Source organism: Magallana gigas, chromosome 10, assembly GCF_963853765.1.
Source record: "Magallana gigas chromosome 10, xbMagGiga1.1, whole genome shotgun sequence".
Lineage (NCBI taxonomy): Eukaryota > Metazoa > Mollusca > Bivalvia > Ostreida > Ostreidae > Magallana > Magallana gigas.
The window spans coordinates 6788099-6815216 of record NC_088862.1 but is presented as its reverse complement, the minus strand read 5'-3'; the positions used below and the strand labels follow the sequence as shown (position 1 = coordinate 6815216).

General features: G+C 32.4%; 1 protein-coding gene across 1 annotated transcript; it reads left to right on the top strand.

The window, feature by feature from the left end:
- The first annotated feature begins 5099 nt into the window (after nucleotides 1-5099).
- Nucleotides 5100-26686, top strand: LOC105341815 (uncharacterized). The gene is made up of 10 exons (XM_066073519.1): nucleotides 5100-5213; nucleotides 8320-8455; nucleotides 10477-10666; nucleotides 10870-10980; nucleotides 12464-12521; nucleotides 14623-14762; nucleotides 18203-18307; nucleotides 18654-18689; nucleotides 19911-23708; nucleotides 26679-26686. The coding sequence occupies exons 2-10, from the start codon at nucleotides 8357-8359 to the stop codon at nucleotides 26684-26686; spliced, it is 4545 nt and encodes a 1514-aa protein (XP_065929591.1). The 5' UTR covers nucleotides 5100-5213; nucleotides 8320-8356.
- Nucleotides 26687-27118: the final 432 nt, after the last annotated feature.

Here is a 27118-nt window from a genome sequence, read left to right as displayed (position 1 = left end):
GATTGTAGTATAAATTCTGTATATTAACTATCTGTTGATTACACATCCGCAAAATGTCATACAGTCGAGAAATTGATGGGGGGCAATTAACTTCCGGACCCCCCCCCCCCCCATCCCATCCCGGAAATGTTTGAAAGTTTAAACCCCTTGGCAAAAACTCTCTACTTGCGCCTTACAGAGGTAATAATTGTGAGGTATTGTTTTCAAGTTTAGAAGTAAATGGAAAAAATTATTCGATAGTATTTCCAAACGTTCATGGACGTTTGTGAAACATCTTGTTGATGACCTGATATAAGTGGATCGTATGGACACCACGTTCCCACAATATCCTAAATACACTATTTAGTTCATGAATAAATCGGCGTTTACTTACACACATTCGAATTTAGTCGTTCATTGGTTTACAGAAAAATTGCCAAATGTAGTTATATTTGATGTATACTGATGCGGATTAATCACAAAAATTACTCCATCAGTCATTTCTAATCTTTGCACTCTAAATATACCCCAATTTGGGTATTATATCCAAGACAGAATATTATATTCCATTTTGGCGATTGGTTCCAACCCGATTATTGTCAAACGATAACGAGAAATACATTACTTATTACTTTTAAACCCTAGTCTATGACGTTGGATACAGTGTGTTCTCATCAAAATTGAATTCTCTTGTAATTCAACAATGCAAACAAGTAATTCAATTAAGACATTTATAAATGAAATAATTCCTTTGTTAACAATATTAGAATGTATGCATTTCTGGTTTTGGACTTAAATCATTATAAACTCTGTGACGATGATATAGATGTAGACAAGGAACACAATGCAGGATGAAAATCATGAAATATATGACAGAGCATATTTTACATTATATCTAAGTCCATTTGTCGCCTCTATCAGCTCAAGCAACTGTTATATGAAAAATTAGTGGGTTTGCGAGGGACTCTTGGTTGTCAGAGGGGATTTGTCCTTTTTGTTTTAAACCACTGTGTCATAAACTTATCGGCTTATAAAACAAGTCATGTAGATTTATAATTTTAATAATAAGAAAGAAACTACCTAATAACAATAATTCAATCAATTTAACAAAATATTCTAAAAAACTAATAAATGACTAATGATATATTAAGTCAGACAATATTGCAGTTTAGCTGCGTTAACTTGCAAATAATAGTACTGACGCTAAGATGACTTGAGTTACATAAATGTACCTTAAAAGAAAACAAGTTCTATAGTTTTATAATTGAAATAAGAAATAAGAAATAAAATAAAACGGCGTTTGGCTATTTTATTACACAGAACCTGTTTTCACTACCTGTTAAATTGCTTAGTACCCATGTGACTTAACCGCAAGTGGTCCATCTGATTGTTTCCCAATCTTCATAAAACCAACTCGCTGCCAAAATTTCTAATTTCTTATTTCTTAACTTAAACAGTGACCACGTACATGATTCATTTGATATCAATTAATTACCCAAGTGCTTGGTCCTAATAATAATTTGTAATCAAAGAAAATGTAACACGTTAATCGTCCTTCAATAGAGACCACCTTGAATACACAATTCGTTACCAAAGATCAACAATATCTAAATAATGACCATAAGTTATCTAACATTTTACCTTGGACTGGATTTCTAAAATATGACATCGAACATCTATCAGTTTTATGAACTTGCACTGAAATATGAATATAATACAAACAACTCTACATGTATATCACAGCGATAAAAACAAGGGTACATGTACAATGCGTCTCAACAATATCTCAACTACATTTAATTTTATTGTAAGTTGATCCAATTTTCGATTTTAAGGACACTTATTTTAAATTTGTTTGTGAACTACGTGATTGTATTTGAGATATTTGTCATATTTTAATTGCTACCAAATCATAACAGTATTTAGTTAAAATATAACTGAGATGAGTTTGTTTATAAATTCTGAAATAACTAAGATAATTTCTTTCTTATCAGTATTAATTTTTTGCATTAAATGTCATTTAGGTGAAAGTTGATTCCATATGATGTAATTATTATATATTGGCCGGCATTGGCCCATAATACAGGATATGCACATATTATACTTAATATATAAAAACAATGCATAATTATAAGGAGCACTTGTTTTTGATCTGATATTTAAAAAATGACTTCTAGAATTAGAATTAGAATGTACTTCTAGTAAGCAGAAAAAAAGAATGAAATACTTTTAAACATGCATGTATTGAACACTTTAGTCTTAATACTACAGGTTTTTACAATTATTAATTAATTCTTGTATTATAAAATGAAAAACATTGTATACTAGTACTCAATTTTTTTTTATTGATAATACGTCTGTTTAGTCATAAATCTAACTCATATAAAAATAGATTTTCATTTACAAGTAGCTTGTATTTCAATTTCACTTGTAAAGAGATGGAGTGGAAAAGGGTGAACATGAGGCTTGCACCTAACATTACAATGATATTATTATTACTAAGTTTTGAGACTTACAAGGAGCTGGAGAAAGTATTCAAGGGCCGACTTCTGTAGACAGACAATTGGAAAATATCTTCAGCAGATAAGACTTCGGGACTGGAGACCTATAAATATGCACTATTTCCATGCAGATGGAAGCAAGGTTACGCAATACCGAAGTATTCTTTATTCTACTAGCGTGAATCAATTTTATAAACATTGAAACCCTTCACATTTTAAATAATTCACATTGAGTTTCTCTTCATTTTAATGAAAAACGTATAACCAGGCAGCAAGCAAAAAAATCAAAATGACAATTTGATTTATAGTGTTTAATTACCTAAAGTGAAGGAGTTGCCTAAGAGGTTGAAGTCAAACAAACCGCCAGCTGCAGGTGCAAGTTGACTAATTTTATTGCAGAATGTTGACTTCTCTTGATGATATGCTATCAAAACTACATTTTCTTTTAACAGATTATATTAATGAACGTTTGGATCGAAAAAGCACCTCCTCAGAAGAGAAGTTACAAGGGCACATGGTGTCAACGCTCTAGACAATGGGCATAGACCAGTTCCAATAACCCAGATGGAACAAAGAATCAGGAAAGAAGATATGGGAAGATATTGTAGCATCTCATAGATAGAGCCAGGTTTATTGATTAAAGACATGAAAAAAAATGACATTAGTTAAGATACTTAAAGCCACATTAGTTTTGTATACAACACAAGATGACTGTATTCGTCTATTTTTCTTTCCAAGTCTGTGGTTAATTCAACAGACATTTTTTGCATGCAAGATATCATGCAAGAAGACTAAATTATAAGAAAATGAAGAAAAAAAACAGTGAGAAAAAAAACTCTATAGTATGCAATTTTAAAATTTTCTTCAAATCACCAACCCTAATTGATTAAGAAAAAGTGCAATGTACTAGAATTGACATCAATTTACAGTTAACTGCTGAAACCATTCACTTACTATCCAAATCACTTTCTTCTAGTATACAATTATCTTAGATGTATTCATGATATAGAGTTTTTAAAGGAACATTATGCAATAATTGCATGATGGTGAAGGGAAATATGAAAATTTATTACCCCAAGAAAAATCATACTTCCCGAGGACTTCGCCGTAGGGGAATTCTGATGTTTTTCTGGATAATAAATCTCCATATTTACTGTACAACATATGATTATACAAAATTCGACAATAAGTAATGTTAATTTTTCATTCTCTGAAACTTAAAACGTTTTGATTTTTAATATATCCTATTTATTTTATATCATAACCAGACTTTAGTTGGTTTCATATTTTTGTTTCATCACATTTGTCTATATCGTATATTTGAAATGAAAAATCCTAGATTCCGTGGAGGTTGAATATAATATTATTCCTCAGGAGATTGATGTTTTGCCCTGCCGCGTGACTCTCTTGACCAATGAGATGACGAGGTATTAGAATATTATTCATATTGAGGTATAATAAAATATTATAGTTCACAAAGCGGCAAATAGGTCATATTACGACAACTGGAACATAGTAATACTATTGGTTCATACATATCCTGCGCAATTCTCAGCGTCAAATGAGCTTAGGGTATTCCACCATAACAATCATTATCAATGAAATGGGTTATTTTCCTTGGTTTCTTTGATGTCGTCAAAACCAGGAGAGGTAACACCGGTGGTAATGTTAAAATATCGATACTTTTGATATTTTTTAAAACTTAAGCTGTCATTTTAAAAGTATGCTAGCATTGTTATGATAAATTTTTACCATTAAAATGAAAATTTATTGACATACAGTGCATTTTTATTATAACTACACTTGATATTTAATTTAGACAAGATACTAAACAAATACTATTGTTTGATGTCTTTTAAAAACTGAATGCATCTCAGGTTAGACCATCGACGTTTCCCATCAGCGAAAAAATCAGGGTGTTTTTGGTTTTAAACATCCGTGTTCTTAACGCAATCTTTTGACACTTTGACACAGAAGACCCATAAAAAATGCAAATAAAGCCTAAAACTTCTGCTATTTAATTTAAATTGGATTTATAGGGGTTCATGTACCAAATACAGCATTCATGTTAGAGTGTATATCATATACTTTACATGAAATAAATAGATATATAATCACAATACCCGGTATATCATCAACGAAATGAAATGATCTTAAGTCGGGTTTACTAGGTTGTCAACTATGTATTTATATTAAAAAAGAGAGAAGAAAACAGACCCCTTTTTAGTCACGCGATTATATTATCAAACCCTGAGCGTAAAATACTATGTGTGTTCTCGGCCAGAAAATTCTTTGTATCGTTAAAAATATCCCCATATTTGGATGCTTTTTCAAACCACTGGTTTCGTTTTACCCTAGACGCAAAGGTCTCTGGGGGATCGCTGATTACACGGATGGTATTGTGTGAACTCTTAAAAATAGTTTGAAATTAATTTTGACTTGTTGAATTTTTTTTCTTTAAAGTTAGTCAAGAACACTGTATTGGATCGAAAACATATCTCTTGTTTTGCTAATATTCTTTATTTACTCTTAAATATTCAGATACCTACTTGGTGCCCCAACTTGTGTACCCACTATATAGAAAATACCAGAAAAAGTTAAAAAATGAGATGTTTTTATTTTTAGATCGAGAACAGCATTGTTGCCTTGAAGCATTGTGCAACATTATTTCATAGTCTTCGCAAATACAAGTGTAAGTCAACTGCGATTTTGAAACTCTTACTAAGCGAATGTGTAAGTACATTATTTATCTTATGCATGGTAAATGTTTTTCCCAACAACAACTGCATTGTTAATGTAAATTTAGAAAAACCTATTATATCGTTTATCTTTATACATTTTAATTAGGTATCGGTTCAAATAAATTGAAATCTGAACTTGGATACGAGGTAAGCAATGGTACTTAAAATCATTGTAATTTTCATTTTTTTTTCATTCACACAATAACTGATTTGGTAATTGGATTGTATACTGCCTTTAATCTTTCTACTAATTTGCTACATGACTTTTTGTTGATGATAAAATGGTGTTAAAATGACAAAAGCCGTTTTGTTAATATACATATTTTACTGGTAATCATCCATCTGTTGGTATTATATTTGAGTTGCAGGGGATATCTGTTTGGGGTCTGCTTTGTGAGTGGTCTGTACTGTATAACCAAGATTGAATGAGCAACATTGACTTTTTTGTCTATGCTACTCCCTCCGAAAACCACACTGACTCAAGTTACTCTTTTTGAAATTCCTTTTCAACAGTGATTTATCCCTTCCGCAAGACGATATAGAACTTTGTAGTTTTTTTTTTTAAATCTAATACAGTTGTCTTTATATGTAAGCAAAGATATACAAACTATTGCAGTATTTCAATGAGGTTTAATGCTAAAGTATTTTCTCATCAATTTGAGACACTTGTTAACGACATGAAAAAGGGGGTTCCGTGATAGTGTTGAAATATTTACATTATTGCGACTATACTTTCATATCAAAATGCATGATGCAGGAAAACAGGACTGCTTGTTGAAGTAAAGAAGGGCGTGAAATGAAATTTAATCTTTATACTTGGCGTATTTTGCCTTCTTTATAACAGCACGGTCTGATAACCACTTATAAAGTAGCGTCTGTACATATCAAAATACTGTGTAAATCGCAAATGCTTAATTTTTATTCGTATCACGTATTGGTTAAACGTCGAAATATATAAGGTCGTTCTCTGCACTGCTTGCCAATTTTTATACGATATTTTTATATATTTACATTCTACTGTGTTTTTCCATTAAATTCCGTGATGTTTAAATGCCTCTAAATGCAACAAGTAGTCAAAGGTCAAATTGACGAGATTTATTATGACGTCACAAACGATGAACGCTTTAAACTGCAACGTCACAAGCGAAAATCAAAGTTCACGCTTGTGGCTGTTACTGTGGCTCTTCCATTAATATTAACTTACCCTTGGGATAAGATAGGAACTTTAAGGTATGAATCACATTTGCAGACAAGGCAAGAAGTTAAAAAAATGTAAATATAAGCATTAAATCTTAATGCTATAATAAATACATGTGTTTCATTAATATAAGTGTTATATATAGATGAAAGATGTTAAACTAGCTGAGGTAACTTGACACATATTATTTAGGATATACATATTCATGCATTGGAACTTTTTAAAAAAGAATATCTTAATTTTTTCTCGATTAAAATAACGTTCAGCGTATTTTTTATTTTCTCTGAAATAACAGTTGGTCCGCTGCTAGGAATTCTTCCAATTAATATGACATGAGATGTAAAACTAGCTTAGGTAACATGACACATATTATTTAGGACATACATGTTCATGCATTGGAACTTTTAAAAAAAGAATTTCTTAATTTTTGCTCGATTAAAATAACGTTCAGCGTAATTTTTATTTTCTCTGAAATAACAGTTGGTCCGCTGCTAGGAATTCTTCCAATTAATATGACATACATAGTGTGTTTTATGTACTTGTGTTTTATCATGATATACATTACACTTTTGTGTAAAAGTAAGAACACCACAATTTTTTTTTCCAGAAAAATGTTTATGTTTTAAACAATAGTCTGGTTTTCAAAGTTTTCGACAAACATATACTTTGGAAAATAAATAAGAAAACGAGTCATTCTTCATTAAAGTTTCTCTCAATTAAAATTACTTTGTCCAATGGTATACTGTAGATTGGAACATAATAACGATGGTTTTAATTTCACTATGTTTGCGATTAAATATTTTCCCTCGAAATTAAACCCATCGTAAATACTATCATTAGATTTTAAAAACGTTTCAATGCTTATAGATTCTGATCAATTGATTTTTAAGCAGCGTGAAATTAAAGCCATCGCGATTGATTCTTTAATAGAAATTGTGAAATTTTAACACCATGGAATTATAACGACTTACATTATCAAGTTTAATGAACGCTGTAAAACGATGGTTTTGTTTCATATATGTATATTCATTATATTGAGTTTATTCATATATTCAGTAACTTCCTGATCATAAACAATAGTTTTATGGGACGAATGATATACAAAGTCTGTTTACAAAACAGACTTAACCTAAAAGGGTAATGCAGCATATCGCTTCTTATAAAGGCGGTGTGATTATATTACGACTTAGGCATTTGCATAAATTAAGGTAAATTACCTTTCAAATATGTATGGAAGATCTGAGATAAACCTATGAGGTTTATTTCGTTCTTAAGATTATATGTTCAATGCTAATATTTGATGTTAACTATGCCCTACAATAAACCCAAGCAATCAGGGTACGAAACAAAACGGTACCCTTTAGTTTCCTTTCGTTATCCTTATCCTCACACTCATGACGAATGAATTTTGCTTTTTGTGTTATTAAACACGAGTTAAATTTTCATTTTTTCGAATATTTCTATCTTTGAAAAGAGACCAATTTTGCTGGTGTAGAGAAGAGAAAGTTTAAAACTGTCTTAAATGTTTGTTTGTATAGACAATTATGTGATACCGTGATAGCTGAAATAAAATAAAACCAAGCAACTTTGATCACGGAATTCTGTTTTCAAACCCTGAACATCAAAATGCCAAGGACGTGCTATCAAATGTATCTTGGTTTTACATTGTTGAATGGTATCACTATTATGGATGCTATTTTAAATCACTAGTTTCTTTCTTAATGCCTGGTACAGGGACCTTGGGATCGTTGGTAAAATAATACTAATTCTGTTGAATCCATTGTTTAAATCAATCACAAATTTTATTGTTGTTTCAATTTTCAATGTTAATAAAAAAAACAACCCATTTGTTGCTTCAAAAGAACACTCAACTATTTTTAAAATGTAGTTTTGATTTCAGATCGAGTGCAGTTTTGAATCATTTAAGAAGTGTCCTCATGCACACCATTAGCGGAGGCGAAATGCGTCTACCTACCATAGTGCGTCTTGTGATTTGGGGGATATTTTTGTCAATTATTTTCGTATTAAACGAATGTGTAAGTACATTACGTGTATTTACTTTTATGCATGAATAATGTTCAATGAAAACATAACATAATTACATGAAGTACCAGATGACCTTTTTAATATTTTAACTAATTACCCATGGCATGATTGGATTAAAAATTGTATTCAAATTGCGCCTGAGTTTATTGTCATCATTAACATATAAAGTATTTAGTAAGGAAACTGGGAATTTGTTCTTAGATACCCACGTCATAGTTTATCATAGTCAGAAAATTTTACAATGTTCAGACAATCAATATGTTTTTTTTAAATTCAGTTTCAGTCTAAAGATACCAAGGTATTCTATTCATCATATTATTATTTTTTTCGGCAAAAAATGCAAGGAATGTAATTTGATACTTCTATTTGCCATTGTGCAGCTATTTTACAAAATCACGACCCGTCTACCACGGTCTGATGAACACTGGGAAATTTATAACTGAAAATTTATAACCTTTTTTTTAATCGTAGAGGTTGAAATGTCATACATAATTGGCAGAGTTTTTTATGCTAAAAATTTAATACTGTGTTATCAAGGAGTTCCAATCATTTGAATCAAGATGTGCTTTAGAGACGGAAATGTTCCCGAGGGTAGCCATTTCGTCTTAGATTTGTCACTGTCTTGTATCTGTAAAACAAATCTTTTTTTCAATCTAAGTTTCACAATTCATTAATAACAACTTATGCATTCGGAAGCTCTATTGCAGAATTGAATTGGTAGTTTCCCTTGTACTCAGAAAAGACATGCCACAAAAATTTCCTATTAATGTATCTGCTTTTACTTCCATTTATGTATTGCTATTGCAATAGTTTTCTTTTTACCAAAGAAAGAAACACATTGCCTTTTATGAACTTATAACCTTCTCCAATACATTGGTGATCTGAACTACAGATTTGTAAATAATTTTTCTATGTATACGACTAAAATACGATCTGGAAAGAGTCCACATTTTACATGTTACATCATTCAAAAGATAAAAAGCATCGTTTGTAAAGATGTAAATTAAGGAACGATGCCTGTTGCGTACAAAGTAAACACCTTCCCCACGTCGCTTTCCTGATGCTACGTACCATTAAGCATGTTTGATATTTAAACAATTTAAAAAATCATGATATTGCAAGATGATATGCAATTGATCTTAACTCGTATTACCATTTGTCTCAAATTGCAGATAATATTTACCTTAGTATCATTCAATGTGTCTACTAATATTACTAGGATACCCCAAATATGGGTCACTAGAAGTTTTTGCTCCTGGCCGATAACATTTGAGTAATATTGCTTTTTCTCACGGAAAGGGCTAACGCTCATACTTAGATCTTTTTTATAACTCCAACAAGAATAAAATCTCAGACAACAGTCTTTAAAAATAAGGAAGGTAACATGTAAAGCTCCGGACAGAATGACAGAATACTGGATTGGACAAAAGTAGTATGCCTCTATCTTTACTCCTTGGAGAATAAGAAAAAGTCCCCAAAACACGCTTAACGCAGGGTTTAAATTTATCAGCAATTTTAACGCGTTATGCAATAAAAACCTTTGGTTTTTCTCTGCAGGACTTGCCAATTTTCATTAAATATATTCAATATTTTTTTTACCGCGATTCGCTTAATAAGATCGGTAACCTACTTCAAGTAACGGTAAAATGAAAATACTGGAAGTTAAGACGATTGAAAAAAAATTTCATTTATAGAATTTTCAGCTATATCTGTAGCTGTTACTTCAAAACATATCAAAATGAAAATGGAATGTGTCAATACGAACAGTATTCTTAATCAAATGTCCAGAGGAAAAATACAAAACAGGACCCGGGCAAACACGCCCCTTTACAAAATTAGAGGTAGGATCAGATGCCATGGAGTAAGCATCCGCTGCTGACCGGCCTGTTTACAGAAATCTGTGGATATGAAATATAATATACTTTTTGACATATTTTTTTGTTTTATTAATAAAATAAATTTTTCTTATAAATACTAGATGAATAAAAAAAATTAACTTTTAATATTTCAGAAAAAGCTTGATGGTTATAAGTTCCCAGTATACTCAACACCATTTTGTCCAAGAAATGAATCGGAGTGGAACAAGAGGTCGTCAGCTCTAAACTGTAACAGGACTAATGGCTACACTTGTTTACCGAACGAAAAGCTCACGGAACTGTTAGAGTTCTGTTATATAGAACCTTGGATATGGATTCAAGAAGGTGCACGGTATCATATGCAAAATATTTTTAAACCGTTGACAAGTCAGTATATTATGTTTGCAAAAAAGATATTTAGATATACTAGCACATTTTCTCTATAAATTTATTAATTTTGAGGCGGTAATATACCACAAACGTTATGACAACTTAATGTATTGATAAAGAGAGTCCATACCTTTGGGTATACTTTCATTCATTTTCAGGTCTCTGTTTATACCTGGAAAAAAAGGGTTCATACGTTGATTCATTCAGCTGCGGTCACTTCATACACGGATGCCACAATACCTCTTATCAAAGCAGAAGAATATTTGAATGTAAGTGGTGGTGTAAGTCATTCATGGTACATGTACATCCCTCTAAATCATCTGAAATATAAACAAAGAAGAAAAATTATATAAATGATAAAATTTGTTAACAAAAATCTATACGTGACTTGGGGTTGCATGTAGGAAAAATGTAGGATAAATATTTTTTTTTTAACTTGATTGACTCATCATTATCAGCTTTGAGATTGTCTTTACTTCTTGCTTAATTTAAAAAACGTATCAAGCTCTCAATATTACATTAAAAAATAATCTAATGACTGCATTACGATTTCTTTGCTTCACATTTTGTACCAACACCATTATACGTGACTAGAATCAGTATATATATATATATATATATATATATATATATATATATATATATATATATATATATATATATATATATATATATATATATATATATATATATATATATCCAAAGTCTCTTTTTCAATGAATAATAAAAAAACTTTTAAAACCCTGTTTCAAAATATTTCGACCGTGTTACCGGTCTTCATCAGTCGGTGTTTATTGTCTATAGCAACACAACGTAGAACATATACTATGACGTCACAATATGAATACAGTCTAGAGACTGTATTCATATTGTGACGTCATAGACTGTATTCATATTGTGACGTCATAGTATATGTTCTACGTTGTGTTGCTATAGACAATAAACATATACTATGACGTCACAATATGAATACAGTCTAGAGACTGTATTCATATTGTGACGTCATAGTATATGTTCTACGTTGTGTTGCTATAGACAATAAACACCGACTGATGAAGACCGGTAACACGGTCGAAATATTTTGAAACAGGGTTTTAAAAGTTTTTTATTATATATATATATATATATATATATATATATATATATATATATATATATATATATATATATATATATATATATATATATATATATATTCTTTTTAAGGTCAAGATCTAGTAAATGATTCCAGACTGTCTTTTTGGTGCTAGAGCCATTATGACGTCATAATTGACTTGATGAATCTTTTCCCGTATTTTACGGCTTTTAAGGAATTATGTAGCAAAAAAACCAATATTTTGACATTCTTTATTTAATCACGTGAAAAGTAATCCCGGTACATATTTTTAATTTGACATCATTTTAAAGAGGAGGTCAAGAGCTTGTTTATTGCCGTTTTTGGAGAGACTGTAGGCATTCTAGATATATTTCATCAGTCAAAAATGGACAAAACTCTGAGATTTGTTACTTTTATCCTTCATATTTCATAGAAAATGGTTGTTTAAAACATGATTTTTCATTGTGTTTACCAAATATTTAAGCCCCGGTACACCCTATGAAACAAAGATATTGTTATGAAGCATCATTAAAAGAATTCATATCTTGAATTTCATAAACCTGTAGGCACCTTTCATTTACTAGATCTTGACCTTAACTTATGTAACTGCCATAACTAAACTAATAAAAGTATGAAAATTAATTTGTGTTTTACAGACCCAGCCTGCACATCTATCGGGAACGGTTGTTTCCTGGCCGAAGAATCTTGTAAAAGGTAGTGTACATTTGTTAGAAAGAGATTGATAAAGTGTAGTAAGGTATGTCTCAAAGTCATATGACTTTTAAATCACATTAGTCATTCATGTAAGCTATTGCAATCGGTCTTTGTGCGTCGTTATTAGTCGTCCGTCGTGCGTCGTCTATTAACATTTTACATTCTTAACCTCTTTTTCAAAACCACAAGGTCAATTGTTACAATTTTTGGTTTAAAGTGTCTAAAGAATAAGAGAAGTTTTGACATATATGTCCATAACATCCGACATGAAAAAATATTAAATCATAAAAAATTGCCTTTCCACATCCACAGCAGGAGGAGACAAACTGAATGCATGGTTACGGTATTCATGAAGCCCTCTACCTTAATTGTGAAATTAATGATCCCTTTGTCAGGGGTTCAGGACCCTTGGGGAGGTCCAATATGATAATACATATATATTGAAAGTTATTTCATTTTACAGTATTTTACCTCTGTATTTTTAGTGTTGGGAGATAAAGAAATTGCATTGTTAATTTGTCTATAATGTTCTCTTTCGAAATTGTAAAATTCACTGCCTATGGGACAGGGTTTGGGGCTTTTTATTTTGCTGTGTGTGTGTGGGGGGGGGGGGGGGGAGGGGGGGGGGCAAATATATAGTAAGAAGAATGTCTTTTCCCAGTTAACCTTTTGTCGTTTTTCGTCCTTTACAATTATACATGGCCATACTGAATTTAAAATGTGTTCTATCTTAGAAAATCTACTTCAATTTCCTGTGCTATGTATGCTTGTACAAATAAACAGTATGAATTTTGTGTGCATTATAAATGAAACTGTGAATGTAATAATAATTGACTATTAGAGGCCTGAAGGTCTCTTTTTACCATAAGTTTACAATGTGTGGCCGCCTCTGGAGCTTTAATAGAGATAAACCAAAATTCCACCGATTTTCCCTCCTTTTTTTTTACACATAATTTTTTTTCAAAACATCAAAAAATGCATTTTCTCTTGAAATGCTAGTTTAACATGGTATATGATATAAAAAAAAAATCATATCTTAACTACTTAAGTTATTTTTTCCAAAATCTCTACAAGATGTATACCCCATTTTTCATAGCACATCTGCATCCATTTTCCATTCTTTTAAAAAGTTAATTTTTGATATTTTTTTCCAGTATTTATGCATATTTTTAAATCAAGTACTGCGTGAAAAACACATTATCAGGGTTATTTTTTAATTGGTAAACAAACATAAAGACATTTTGTGTTGGTGTTAAAAGTATATCAAAACAGAAAATAAAAAAAATAAATTTTCACAAAAATTTGAAATATTTCAAAACAGTTTTGTTATTTAATGGTTAGCTGGCTTGATATTTTCTTTAGGATTTAAAAGTTTTGTCTGTTGCACTCGGAAAGCAAAATGAAATAAATAGTTTCATTAAATACAGGGGTCAAAACTGTTTTTCAACTTTTAGATCCTGTGTACCCTGATTCGCTAAATGAAATTTGGGAAAATGTCATTAATTAGTTTTTCTTCCAATATTTCTGACTTAATTAGTTTGTATGTTTTTAAAAATATTTGACGTTTTTATTTAGGGGGGAACATGTGATAAGATATTCATTTATTTTTTGGGGGGTGGGGGGATGTGTGAAAATGCAGCAATGCATGCACATAAACAATAATGTGAAGCGGTAGGTAGTTAAAGATCAAAACTACAAAACATGTAGAAAATTAGGCTTCAATCTGCTACTAATGAAATATTTTTAAGCCAAAGTCTACACAATAGTTCTGTGCTTATCAACAATGATAACTACATATTTTATGATTAAGTGTATACAAACTATCACTACTATGTCGATCTAAAGGCTACGGTACTCAGGTGACCGTCAAGACATGTGGGGCCCCCTTTTTTATCCAGATCATTTTTGAAGGGAAGAAGACAGAGTGCATATGGAAACATTTAAAATATTTTTACTTCTTCGACATTATCATTATTATTGATAATACACTGTAGTTATAATCAATGAAAATAGACACAAAACCATCTAACTATTGTTAATTTAATAATAAAAAAAAGTAATGATAGTAATAATTATCAGTAATGATTTTAAATGTTTACAGATCTCCAAACAATACTCACCGACCTAAAACAACAGAAAATAACCAGGATGACTGGTTTTGGGTCGTGATTGTAATAGGAATCGTTGTTGTATTTGTGTGTGCTTCATTCTGCATGCTGTACTTCTACCGGAAAAAAAGAAGTGAGTTTGTGTTAAAATATAGAGAGAATAATAAATCTTACCCTTTTCAGTGTTACAAACTTATTTGTCCGAGACACCAATATCAGCCAGAGGGCCAAACAAGATACGGAAAAAGTATATCACACTTCAAAATTTTTGTTATTAAGGTAAAGATCTAGTAAATGAAAGGTGCCTACAGGTTTATAAAATTCAAGCTATAAATTCTAATAATGATGCTTCATAACAATATCTTTGTTCCATAGGCTGTTCCGGGGCTTAAGTTTTTGGTTGACACAATGAAAAATCATGTTTTAAACAACCATTTTCTATGAAATATGAAGAATAAAAAGTAGCAAATCTTGGAGTTTTGTCCATTTTTTACTAATAAAATATATCTAGAATGCCTACAGTCTCTCCCAAAAAACGGCATCTAACAAGCTCTTGATCTCCTTTTTAAAATGATGTCAAATTAAATATAGGTACCGGGATTACTTTTCCCGTGATTAAATATAGAATGAAAAATATTGTTTTATTTTCTACATAATTCATTTAAAGTCGTAAAATACGGGAAAAGATTCATCAAATCAATTATGACGTCATAATGGTTCTCGCACCAAACAGTCTGGGATCAGTTACTAGATCTTGTCCTTAAACCTGTGATATCGCGATTAATCATGAATCGATTTTACAATAGGTCTTGTTTTAGCACTGAATTTAAACACATGTAAAATATGTTATTTAATGCCAAATACAGTAAGTGTATTAAGGTACGGTTTACGGCTTGCATTTTTTAGAGGTTGTACCAAAGTTACATACCATTTTGTTCATAATACTAAAGTCTTTTTTCTCATGAAATTCAAATGAATTTTGCCTGTCCCGTTTTTTAACTACAAAAGGTCAAAGTTCATGATTTCCAATTTTCATTTTGATGAAATGTAAACATTTTCGTGAACATATGTACATTTTATATGTGACTATTATGGGGGTTATTTATGCTTAAAATGTTCGAAAATAATATCACTAATATGTTTTACGGTGCTACCGTTCTGGCGAGCGCAGCAAGAATTACACATACCTTGTATCATTGTCAACTTATAGTAACGAACGTCAAAGAGAGTATTGCTTTACAATAAGTATGCCAAAGGTACTAATTTTAATGGTTATGATACATACAGCGCAACCCCCTACCCAGAGAGAGAGAGAGAGAGAGAGAGAGAGAGAGAGAGAGAGAGAGAGAGAGAGAGAGAGAGAGAGAGAGAGAGAGAGAGAGAGAGAATGAGAGAGAGAGCGGTATCTGTTTGTAGGTGTGTAATTTCCCACTTTTAAATTTGATGGTCTGACTATATGCAATATCTACATAATTTTTTTATGTGTTTATTTTTTCATTTTATTCCTTTTTATTTAGTTCAAAATGTCCTATTGTTTATTTCCCCCCCTACTCATATATACTTATGTACTGACTACTGTACATGCATGCACAATTAGCTAAAAATGGATCGATATGACAGTAAAGTATGGCACTTGCTAGTTTATATATATAAAATCTCTATATTAAAAAAAGATTAAAAACAAATCATATGTCAATGAGGCAGGTATCGCAGTCTATACTGAAATAGCTAGTACACTAATTACAGATGTTTGATCCACCTCTAAATTATTCGCGGGAAATATAGCCCGAGTGCAATGTGACGTCATCCATGACTTTCTTCGTCTTTGTTTACGTTTCTCGACTCAATACGAAGGTATGGAAGCATGCAACAAATCCTTTGAGTCACGCCAAAGCATATGCGGAACTCAAAACGTGTCTTCAAACTTAAAGTCACCGTAAATTACGAGTTAAAAGTCGGCCATTTTTGGCATAGCACCACGGGTGAATACATTAGAGCATTATGGGACGTAGACAAAAATTTTGTTTGATGAACTGTAGGTTTAGCTCGTTCTTTTTCCCGCTCACACTGGTTCTTAGAGCTCGCTTCGCTCGCCGGCGCTGCGCGCCGGCGAGCTGCGCTCGCTATTAATATCATGATTCACTTTTATTAATTTCTGATGAACTATCTAAAAATAGAAAAAAATGCATCAAAAGTCTTAATTTTGGACTACTATTATGTAAACGAAAACATTTTATTTGAAACCTTTCCAAGTCCACCGATTTCAGGAAAAACGTATCTTGGAATATGTGTAATCTGATGTTTCTAAAACACTATTCAAAACCATATGATGCGGATTTCGTTTTCCTGGAAATTGATAAAATGCTTTTGTCCTCTTAGTTTTTCATTGAAACTAAAAAAAAAACGCGAAATAAAAAAACCTGAAATCAATTATGACGTCATAACTGAAATAAAGGGTAGTTGGTGTTACGTCACAATGAAAATGTGTGTGTTATCTCCCTGTAACCGCAAACCTTACCTTAAAGAATAAAAATCGTTTGTTAAAGTACAACTTAATTAAATTCTGGAGCGAACAAATCAGAGGAGTTCCGCTAAGAGTGTTATACTGATCCGCATCAGCCCCGGAGACTTATAAACGTATTATTTAGTAAGCTGTTTCATAAACCTTGAGTTTAAAACCAAGTATAGTATTTATATAATAGCGTTGTGTTGTGCATGTACTATGCCTAAATGCCTCTGGCTCGTGCACTATGTATTAAACCCTGACTACTATTTAAGCATTGTACACGCACAACACAACACTATTGTTATTATTATGCCGAGTGTTGTATATACTGACGTGCTTTGCTATAAGTTGATGTGACGTTTGAGTGTTGTTTTGTCCCAAAAAATAAGCACCGGAAAAGCTACCGTTTGTTCTTTCTAATCAATCGATTGATTTGAATGATTATTTAATCATTAAGTTGTTGTGCAATAAAAAATCAACAAAGGTTAATGTTCTTTTCAAGAAACGAGAGACGTTTCACCTTACCAAGAAAACTCGAAATTATTAGCGGACGAAATCTTATTGAATTTTTTTCTTGTACATTCTTTATCTAGCGTCAATTTAAAAAGCTTTTTTTTGTGTTTCTCATGTAGAATTTCTTTCGAAAAATGTTTAAACAATTTGTTCAAAAGTTAGTCAAAATTTAAACTCATAAAACTATCGTCAATAATGAGGTCTTTTTGGAAAGATTAATAATTTTAATTGCTTGATGTCAATCGTATTTTTTTTATATATAAATACCGCCAAGGCAGCTTTAGGCATATGTAGCGTAACGGGGACGCGTTGGGCTTCAAGACGAAATTTATTGATGGTCAGGGTTCGAAACCCGCTGTCGGCGATTGTAAAGTTTTCGTTGTAAACATTTGCCGTGCTTTATTTCGGCATAGTATGCTTACGCTACATAACCCTTTGTATACTATGCGAAAATAGATGAGTATTGAATATATATGGACAAACTGACAGGAGGCATAATAATATGATATATTAGTTAATATCGATCAAACATATGAACATTTCTTTAACTCTAGAGTTAAGGGGTACTGATATAGAAAGAAATGCTGAATTGGAAGAAGAAAAATTACTTATCGGAAACACTCAGTCTGAAAAGGAGAATTTGGATTTTTCTGACAAAGGTAAGAATACAATTTCAACATAACCACCGTAAACAGTAAGCGGTTTTAATTTTCTAAAATATTATTCTTATGATAACAATTGAAATTAATTAAATCTTCTAAATCGGTAAACTAATAGAAGTAAAATCATAATTTATAAACCAAAAAGGTCTGATATAATAAATAATATATGATATCTGATAATTCAAGGGATATCTATTAACCACATAATTATATCAAAGTAATACATTTAATATCTTTACAAAGTCCAAAACAATCTGTAACGCTAGAAATTCCAGTAGGCAAAGTATATTTTGTTGTTCGTTAAAGTTTAGATGAATTGTTAAAATAAAGTCAATTATTGCAGGCATTGTAAACGAGAGAAAAAATTGTTCATACGAAGGTAAGAATATGATTACAAAATAATGCATGGCATTACTAGGACTTGAATCTTATCGGTTCTTTTAAGAAATTCCTTTTAAGTGTTAGAACAGGTGTTAGGTGTATATTATGTGTGTGGGGGTGGGGTGTGATGGGGGCAGTTGATGTTGGAGAGGTGTGTTCGTGTTGATGAACATAAATGTAACGGACCATGCTGATACTGCATTAAAATGGTCTTTCCTTTTCCGACGAATGACCCATACTTTATCCCTTTGTTTCTTTTTCCGCGTCCTTATTTTTTCTTACCGATGTTGGGCACATTCTCGTAAAAGAATCAATCGAGTTTAATAAAATCATCTGATCGATCGACATTGACATGAACCTTTTCGGATATTTTTTTTCCTTTTAGTCACTTCTTGTCTCGAGATATTGCGAGTTATTAGATTTTTAGGAATATTTCGTCCAGCGATCATCTTTTTAAAGATTTAAACCATAAAGTTAATATTTGCAGAATATATTTTAAAATATTCTAAATGAAAAGTGTGATAACTTGGTAGGACTCGTAATCCAAATTGAAATCGTAATCGAGATCCATTCCGAGTCTCATTTTGTTTACAATATTTTAACATACATTCATAATGCTACCTATGCATTTTACTTTCTTGTAAAAACGGATTTTAAGGGCCCAAATACGATTGCTTAATCTTTAATAATTTTTTATTTCGATAACTTTGAATACTTGGATAATATTTATTGAACAGAAGATGCTCAAAATAATGGATCATAGTTTGAACAAACTGTAATCTATTTTTACCTAAAAATGATTTTTTTTATACAAGTGACAGCTTCTCTGGTCAACCGGTTTTTGACTAAAAATGACTTTTAAAAGATTTTCCCCTATGTATTCCTATGTAAAATTTTGTTTCTTTGCAGAAATATATTTTCTTATGTTGTGTTAGATTTTTAACGGCTAAACACATTTTCGAGTTATTTTACTTTCTTAAGTTTTATCCTTTAGTATAGTGATAAGCGTAACAATGAAAGTCGGGCACTTCTATTACGGTAACAGGAGATGAAAGTGATATAATAATTATGAATTCATGTCAGCCTCAAGCCCATTATGGTTATTTTTAGAGTTCACAGAAATACAATTTATTAAATATGTTTAGCCTTTTTACGATATCGAGTCTTCGTATAAAATCTATGAACTTCAAATACATCGAATTCTTTTTTCTTGTATTAGAATCACATTTTGACGGAGCTATATTTGAACAATGGGATCAAGAAAACAAACGGTTTATTTCGTCAAACGCTTGCACGGCGGTTGAAAATAAAACATCAAGCCAGAATTTGGTGATTGTTACAGGACATTCTGGTTCTGGGAAATCAGCCATTATTCAACATGTTGCACTTAAACATAGGGAAAATGGCTGGATGGTGAAACCGGTAAAAGATATCGAGGATATAGCAAATTCCCCTTTCGTACGAGACAATTTAACAAATATTCTGTTTGTTTTTAACGATCCACTTGGCAAAGAATCTTTGGATGAATTATTGTATAATAAATGGCAAAGATATGAAGAAGCACTGCCATCTTATCTGAAACGAGCGAAACTTTTAATGTCGTGTAGGAAAATTATTCTCTCTGATAAAAAGTTAAAGGGACTTTTTTGTGATATGTCAAATATCGTAGACATCAATATGGAACAATACAAATTAACCGAGGATGAAAAAAGAAGCATTTTAAAAAGTTACAAAATTAATGAAAAATTATCTGAAGATGAGTGTGTCGAAATTGTTAAAGTTGAAGAGTATTTTCCGTTATTATGTAAATTATATTTTGAAAGCAATATGATGGAAGGATTAAAATTTTTCAAAGAACCTGATAAAGTTTTAGCAGAGGAAATAAAAGGGCTCAGAAAAACAACGAAAGAAAAATATTGTGCTTTGATTCTACTTATTATTTTTAACAATGAACTCCGCATTGAAGATTTACCAGGAAACAAAGAAGTTAAAGAAAAATATGAACATGCGTTGAACCTTTGTGGAATGGACAAAAAGACGGCAGCTTATTTGATAAGGGACGAACTTGAATCACTCAAAGGATTTTTGGTAAAACAAATTAAAGACACTTATCAGTTTTATCACGACTTTGTGATGGAAGTTACTACTTTTATAGTTGGAACAGATTATCCTCTAACTGTCATAAAATATGCCGATATTGGTTTTCTCCGGACACGAGTTAGATGCGAAAGAGGTAACGATACCCCAGAAAAGTTTACTATATATATAAGTGACAGAAATATCGATGAGCTTGGGAAAAGGCTTTTTTCTGAAATATTTGGAGAGCGACTTTTAGATGTAGTCCTCAATCCATGTTTACAAAACGAAAATGTGAAGAGGGTATTTGAAGAAAACCTCAAAAATAATTCAGAAAAGCAACAAATGTTGCTGAAGAAAATAGAACTTCAAACTGATAAACAGAAACTTCATCAAACATCAAAAAATTTGAATTTGTCCAAACTTGCATTCGTGCATTTGGAAAATGGAGTAGCATGCCTTTTTGCTTTAATTATATTTGGTGATACAGATATATCGCTACATTACCTAAACACTTTACAAGAAAACCAAGTCAATTTAACAGGTTGTTCCTTGTTCCCGGCGGTGTGTTGCAGTGGTTCAGTAAAATTGTTTGATTGGTTTTTAACAAACAATAAAAAATGTTTGACGGAGAAATGGGGAGGTCTATCTCCTATTCACATTGTAACCGTGTTTCATTATTCTGAAATTCTCAAAAAGTTGATCGATGAGACCACTATCGATGTTAATTTGAAGATTGACAAAATCAATGAACCGAATCGTTTGATTATACCAACTGAAAAAGATACAGAATTAAACACAGGTCACAAAAGAGAAAATTCATTTATGAAACAAATTGACAACAGAAAACTCTTTATTAGTACTAAAGAAGACATTAATGAATGTTTGAAAGAAGATACTAGTTCTCTCTTTATTGCTTCTTTTGATGGATGTGATAGCATTGTAAAACTTTTACTGAAGAATGGAGCAGACATGAATCTCTGTAAAGAAGACGGAATCAGTCCTCTTCATGTAGCTTGTCAAAATGGACATGAAGGCACAGTACAACTGTTACTGAGTAATAAAGCAAACATTAACTTGTGTGAAGAGGAAGGAGCAAGTCCTCTCTATCTAGCTTGTCGAAACGGACATGATAAAATAGTAGAACTGTTACTGAGTAATGGAGCAGACATTAATATATTTAAGAAAAACGGTGCCGGTCCTCTTACTGCAGCTTGTTTTTACGGACATGATAGCACAGTAAAACTGTTACTGCGTAATGAAGCAGACATTAATATATGTATAAAGGAAATACCAAGTCCTCTTATGTTGGCTTGTTTTGACGGACATGATAGCACAGTACAACTGTTACTGAGTAATGGAGCAAACATTAATTTATGTAAAGAAAATGGAGCAAGTCCTCTCTTTATAGCTTGTCAAAACGGACATGATAGCACAGTACAACTGTTACTGAGTAATGGAGCAGACATTAATTTATGTGAAACAGAAGGAGCAAGTCCTCTCTATATAGCTTGTCAAAACGGACATGATAGCACAGTACAACTGTTACTGAGTAATGGAGCAGACATTAATTTATGTAAAGAAAATGGAGCAAGTCCTCTCCATATAGCTTGTCAAAACGGACATGGTAGCACAGTACAACTGTTACTGAGTAATGGAGCAGACATTAATTTATGTGATAAAGAAGGAGCAAGTCCTCTCTATATATCTTGTCAAAACGGACATGATAGCACTGTACAACTGTTAATAAGCAATGGAGCAGACATTAATTTATGCATGGAGGACAAAAAAAGTCCTCTTACTGCAGCTTGTGAAAACGGACATGATAGCACAGTACAACTGTTACTGAGTAATGGAGCAGACATTAATTTATACATGGAGGACAAAACAAGTCCTCTTACTGCAACTTGTTTTGACGGACATGATAGCACAGTACAACTGTTACTGAGTAAAGGAGCAGACATTAATTTATGCAAGACAAACGGTGCCAGTCCTCTCCATATAGCTTGTCAAAACGGACATGGTAGCACAGTACAACTGTTACTCAGTAATGGAGCAGACATTAATTTATGTAAAGAAAATGGAGCAAGTCCTCTCTATATAGCTTGTCAAAACGGACATGATAGCACAGTACAACTGTTACTGAGTAATGGAGCAAACATTAATTTATGTGAAGAAGAAGGAGCAAGTCCTCTCTATATAGCTTGTCAAAACGGACATGGTAGCACAGTACAACTGTTACTGAGTAATGGAGCAGACATTAATTTATGTAAAGAAAAAGGAGCAAGTCCTCTCTATATAGCTTGTCAAAACGGACATGATAGCACAGTACAACTGTTACTGAGTAATGGAGCAGACATTAATTTATGCATGGAGGACAAAACATGTCCTCTTACTGCAACTTGTTTTGACGGACATGATAGCACAGTACAACTGTTACTGAGTAAAGGAGCAGACATTAATTTATGCAAGACAAACGGTGCCAGTCCTCTCCATATAGCTTGTCAAAACGGACATGGTAGCACAGTACAACTGTTACTGAGTAATGGAGCAGACATTAATTTATGTAAAGAAAATGGAGCAAGTCCTCTCTATATAGCTTGTCAAAACGGACATGATAGCACAGTACAACTGTTACTGAGTAATGGAGCAGACATTAATTTTTGCAAGACAAACGGTGCCAGTCCTCTCCATATAGCTTGTCAAAACGGACATGATAGCACAGTACAACTGTTACTGAGTAATGGAGCAGACATTAATTTATGTAAAGAAAAAGGAGCAAGTCCTCTCTATATAGCTTGTCAAAACGGACATGATAGCACAGTGCAACTGTTACTGAGTAATGGAGCAGACATTAATTTATGCATGGAGGACGGAACCAGTCCTCTTACTGCAACTTGTTTTGACGGAAATGATAGCACAGTACAACTGTTACTGAGTAATGGAGCAGACATTAATTTATGTGAAGAAAAAGGAGCAAGTCCTCTCTATATAGCTTGTCAAAACGGACATGATAGCACTGTACAACTGTTAATAAGCAATGGAGCAGACATTAATTTATGCACGATAAACGGTGCCAGTCCTCTCCATATAGCTTGTCAAAACGGACATGGTAGCACAGTACAACTGTTACTGAGTAATGGAGCAGACATTAATTTATGTAAAGAAATTGGAGCAAGTCCTCTCTATATAGCTTGTCAAAACGGACATGATAGCACAGTACAACTGTTACTGAGTAATGGAGCAGACATTAATTTATGTGAAGAAAAAGGAGCAAGTCCTCTCTATATAGCTTGTCAAAACGGACATGATAGCACAGTACAACTGTTACTGAGTAATGGAGCAGACATTAATTTATGTAAAGAAAAAGGAGCAAGTCCTCTCTATATAGCTTGTCAAAACGGACATGATAGCACTGTACAACTGTTAATAAGCAATGGAGCAGACATTAATTTATGCACGATAAACGGTGCCGGTCCTCTCCATATAGTTTGTCAAAACGGAAATGGTAGCACAGTACAACTGTTACTGAGTAATGGAGCAGACATTAATTTATGTGATAAAGAAGGAGCAAGTCCTCTCTATATAGCTTGTCAAAACGGACATGATAGCACTGTACAACTGTTAACAAGCAATGGAGCAGACATTAATTTATGCATGGAGGACAAAACAAGTCCTCTTACTGCAACTTGTTTTGACGGACATGATAGCACAGTACAACTGTTACTGAGTAATGGAGCAAACATTAATTTATGCATGGAGGACAAAACAAGTCCTCTTACTGCAACTTGTTTTGACGGACATGATAGCACAGTACAACTGTTACTGAGTAATGGAGCAGACATTAATTTATGTAAAGAAAATGGAGCAAGTCCTCTCTATATAGCTTGTCAAAACGGACATGATAGCACTGTACAACTGTTACTGAGTAAAGGAGCAGACATTAATTTATGCTTGGAAAACGGTTTCGGTCCTCTCCATATAGCTTGTCAAAACGGACATGATAGCACAGTACAACTGTTACTGAGTAAAGGAGCAGACATTAATTTATGTAAAGAAAATGGAGCAAGTCCTCTCTATATAGCTTGTCAAAACGGACATGATAGCACAGTACAACTGTTACTGAGTAAAGGAGCAGACATTAATTTATGTAAAGAAAATGGAGCAAGTCCTCTCCATATAGCTTGTCAAAACGGACATGATAGCACAGTACAACTGTTACTGAGTAAAGGAGCAGACATTTATTTATGCATGGAGGACGGAACCAGTCCTCTTACTGGGGCTTGTTTTGACGGACATGATAGCACAGTACAACTGTTACTGAGTAATGGAGCAGACATTAATTTATGCTTGAAAAACGGTGCCGGTCCTCTCTATATAGCTTGTCAAAACGGACATGACAGCACAGTACAACTGTTACTGAATAATGGAGCAGACATTAATTTATGCATGGAGAACAAAACAAGTCCTCTTGCTGCAGCTTGTTTTGACGGACATGATAGCACAGTACAACTGTTACTGAGTAAAGGAGCAGACATTAATTTATGCAAGACAAACGGTGCCAGTCCTCTCTTTATAGCTTGTCAAAACGGACATGATAGCACAGTACAACTGTTACTGAGTAATGGAGCAGACATTAATTTATGCTTGGAAAACGGTTTCGGTCCTCTCTATATAGCTTGTCAAAAAGGACATAAAAGCACAGTACAACTGTTACTGAGTAATGGAGCAGACATTAATTTATGCATGAAAGACAAAGTTAGTCCTCTCTATATTGCTTTTGAGAAAAGACATATTGAAACAGTTAATGTTTTGCTTAACAATGGCGTAGACACTAGTCTGGCCTGTGGATGGAAAGTCAATCCCGCTTTGGTAGATTGCTTTAATAAACGTGACAGCACTTCTATCTTTTTGCTACAAAAAGACAACATTTCAAATAATGTGTATGACCCAGATTCGTATTTTTCTCTTTTTGTATCATGTCAGGTTGAAAGAGTGACAAGACTGATATTTAAGAGGTAGTCTAAATGGTTTTATGATTATATTCTACGTGTATTTATTTCAGAAATAAACAACGTTACTTAGTAAACATGGTGTTATGAATAGCAATTGCTCTACTGGCATATTCCATGACGCGTGCTAGCGCCATGTTTACTAAATAATCTTTGTTTTATACTTATTTATCACGTGTTATCTCAGTATACGGTGGATATCACTAATGGGATAATTTGTTGATGTTCCACTGTGTGTTCTTACGCCATGTAACGTCATAGTTAAACATTACGTAGGTTGAGGCGGTTGATTGACGTAGAATGAAAAAGTACAAAAATAATAAATTTTAGTTGAAAGTGTGGAGTTGTATATTAAACGGCATTTAAAATTACTTTATTTTTTTCATGAATTGATATGTTCGAAAATGAAATGTTAACGTTTCTTTGTTAAATGTTCAAGGAACTTTTATACATGCGTAAAGTTGTTGACGTTTTGCAGTTAATGTGTTGTGTGGCTCACTATTATAACTTTTACAGAAAGGATGAAGGTTTAACAAAAGACGTGGTGAAACGTGATAAAAAGAACCTCTTATGAATTTGCAATGGTATATGATTTTTATCCAACCGGTTGTGTGTTTTCTATCCCCGAGCCCTGGCGAGGGGGTAGAAAACACACAACTCGTTTGATAAAAAATCATATACCATCGCAAATCATGAGAGATCCTATATATTTGCATTTACTACTTGCAAATACCCTGTATTAAACCTTGATATTTAGATATTGCATCAAACATAAACGTTCAGACCGTAATGTATTTTTGTATTTTTTAACTCACATAGATTTGTAAACAGAATAAATATGTTATAAAACAGTAATTTAAAATGTTAATGTAAGACATGTTTTACTGCACAAATTTTAGGGAGTTGAAGAAAAACTCATGTATCGTATAGTGGTTTAAATTAGTCTGAGTATCGCACTACGTCATAATACGGATTTTACAATATTGGTTCGACTTTTACAAAGCGTTTTAGATACCCGGTTTTGATGCCCCCCACCCCTCGAAATTTTCTTTTTCTTTTACTAAAACCGGTTTAAATTAAGAGACAGAAGCGAATTCGAATTTATTCAATCGTCAATTAATTAATGTTTAAATGATATCTAACATTGTTGACAAATATAGGCAGAAAACTGTAGCAAAATGTGATTTTTACGGATTTTTTCGTCAGGGTCTACTTGGTTTAGAGCTTATAGCGTGAAAAGTAATCCGTCAACATTTAATTTATTTTACCAAATCTTTTTTTTTGAGATGTCAATCTATAGAATAAACACCATGAATTTAAGTTTGAGTCCATAAAATAG

Excerpts from the sequence above, each read along its gene's own strand:
- LOC105341815 (XM_066073519.1), top strand. The coding sequence starts at position 8,357 with ATGCACACCATTAGCGGAGGCGAAATGCGTCTACCTACCATAGTGCGT. Across the intron at positions 10,667-10,869 it reads TTGGATATGGATTCAAGAAG|GTCTCTGTTTATACCTGGAA; the intron begins GTGCACGGTATC and ends ATTCATTTTCAG. Across the intron at positions 14,763-18,202 it reads CTTCTACCGGAAAAAAAGAA|AGTTAAGGGGTACTGATATA; the intron begins GTGAGTTTGTGT and ends CTTTAACTCTAG.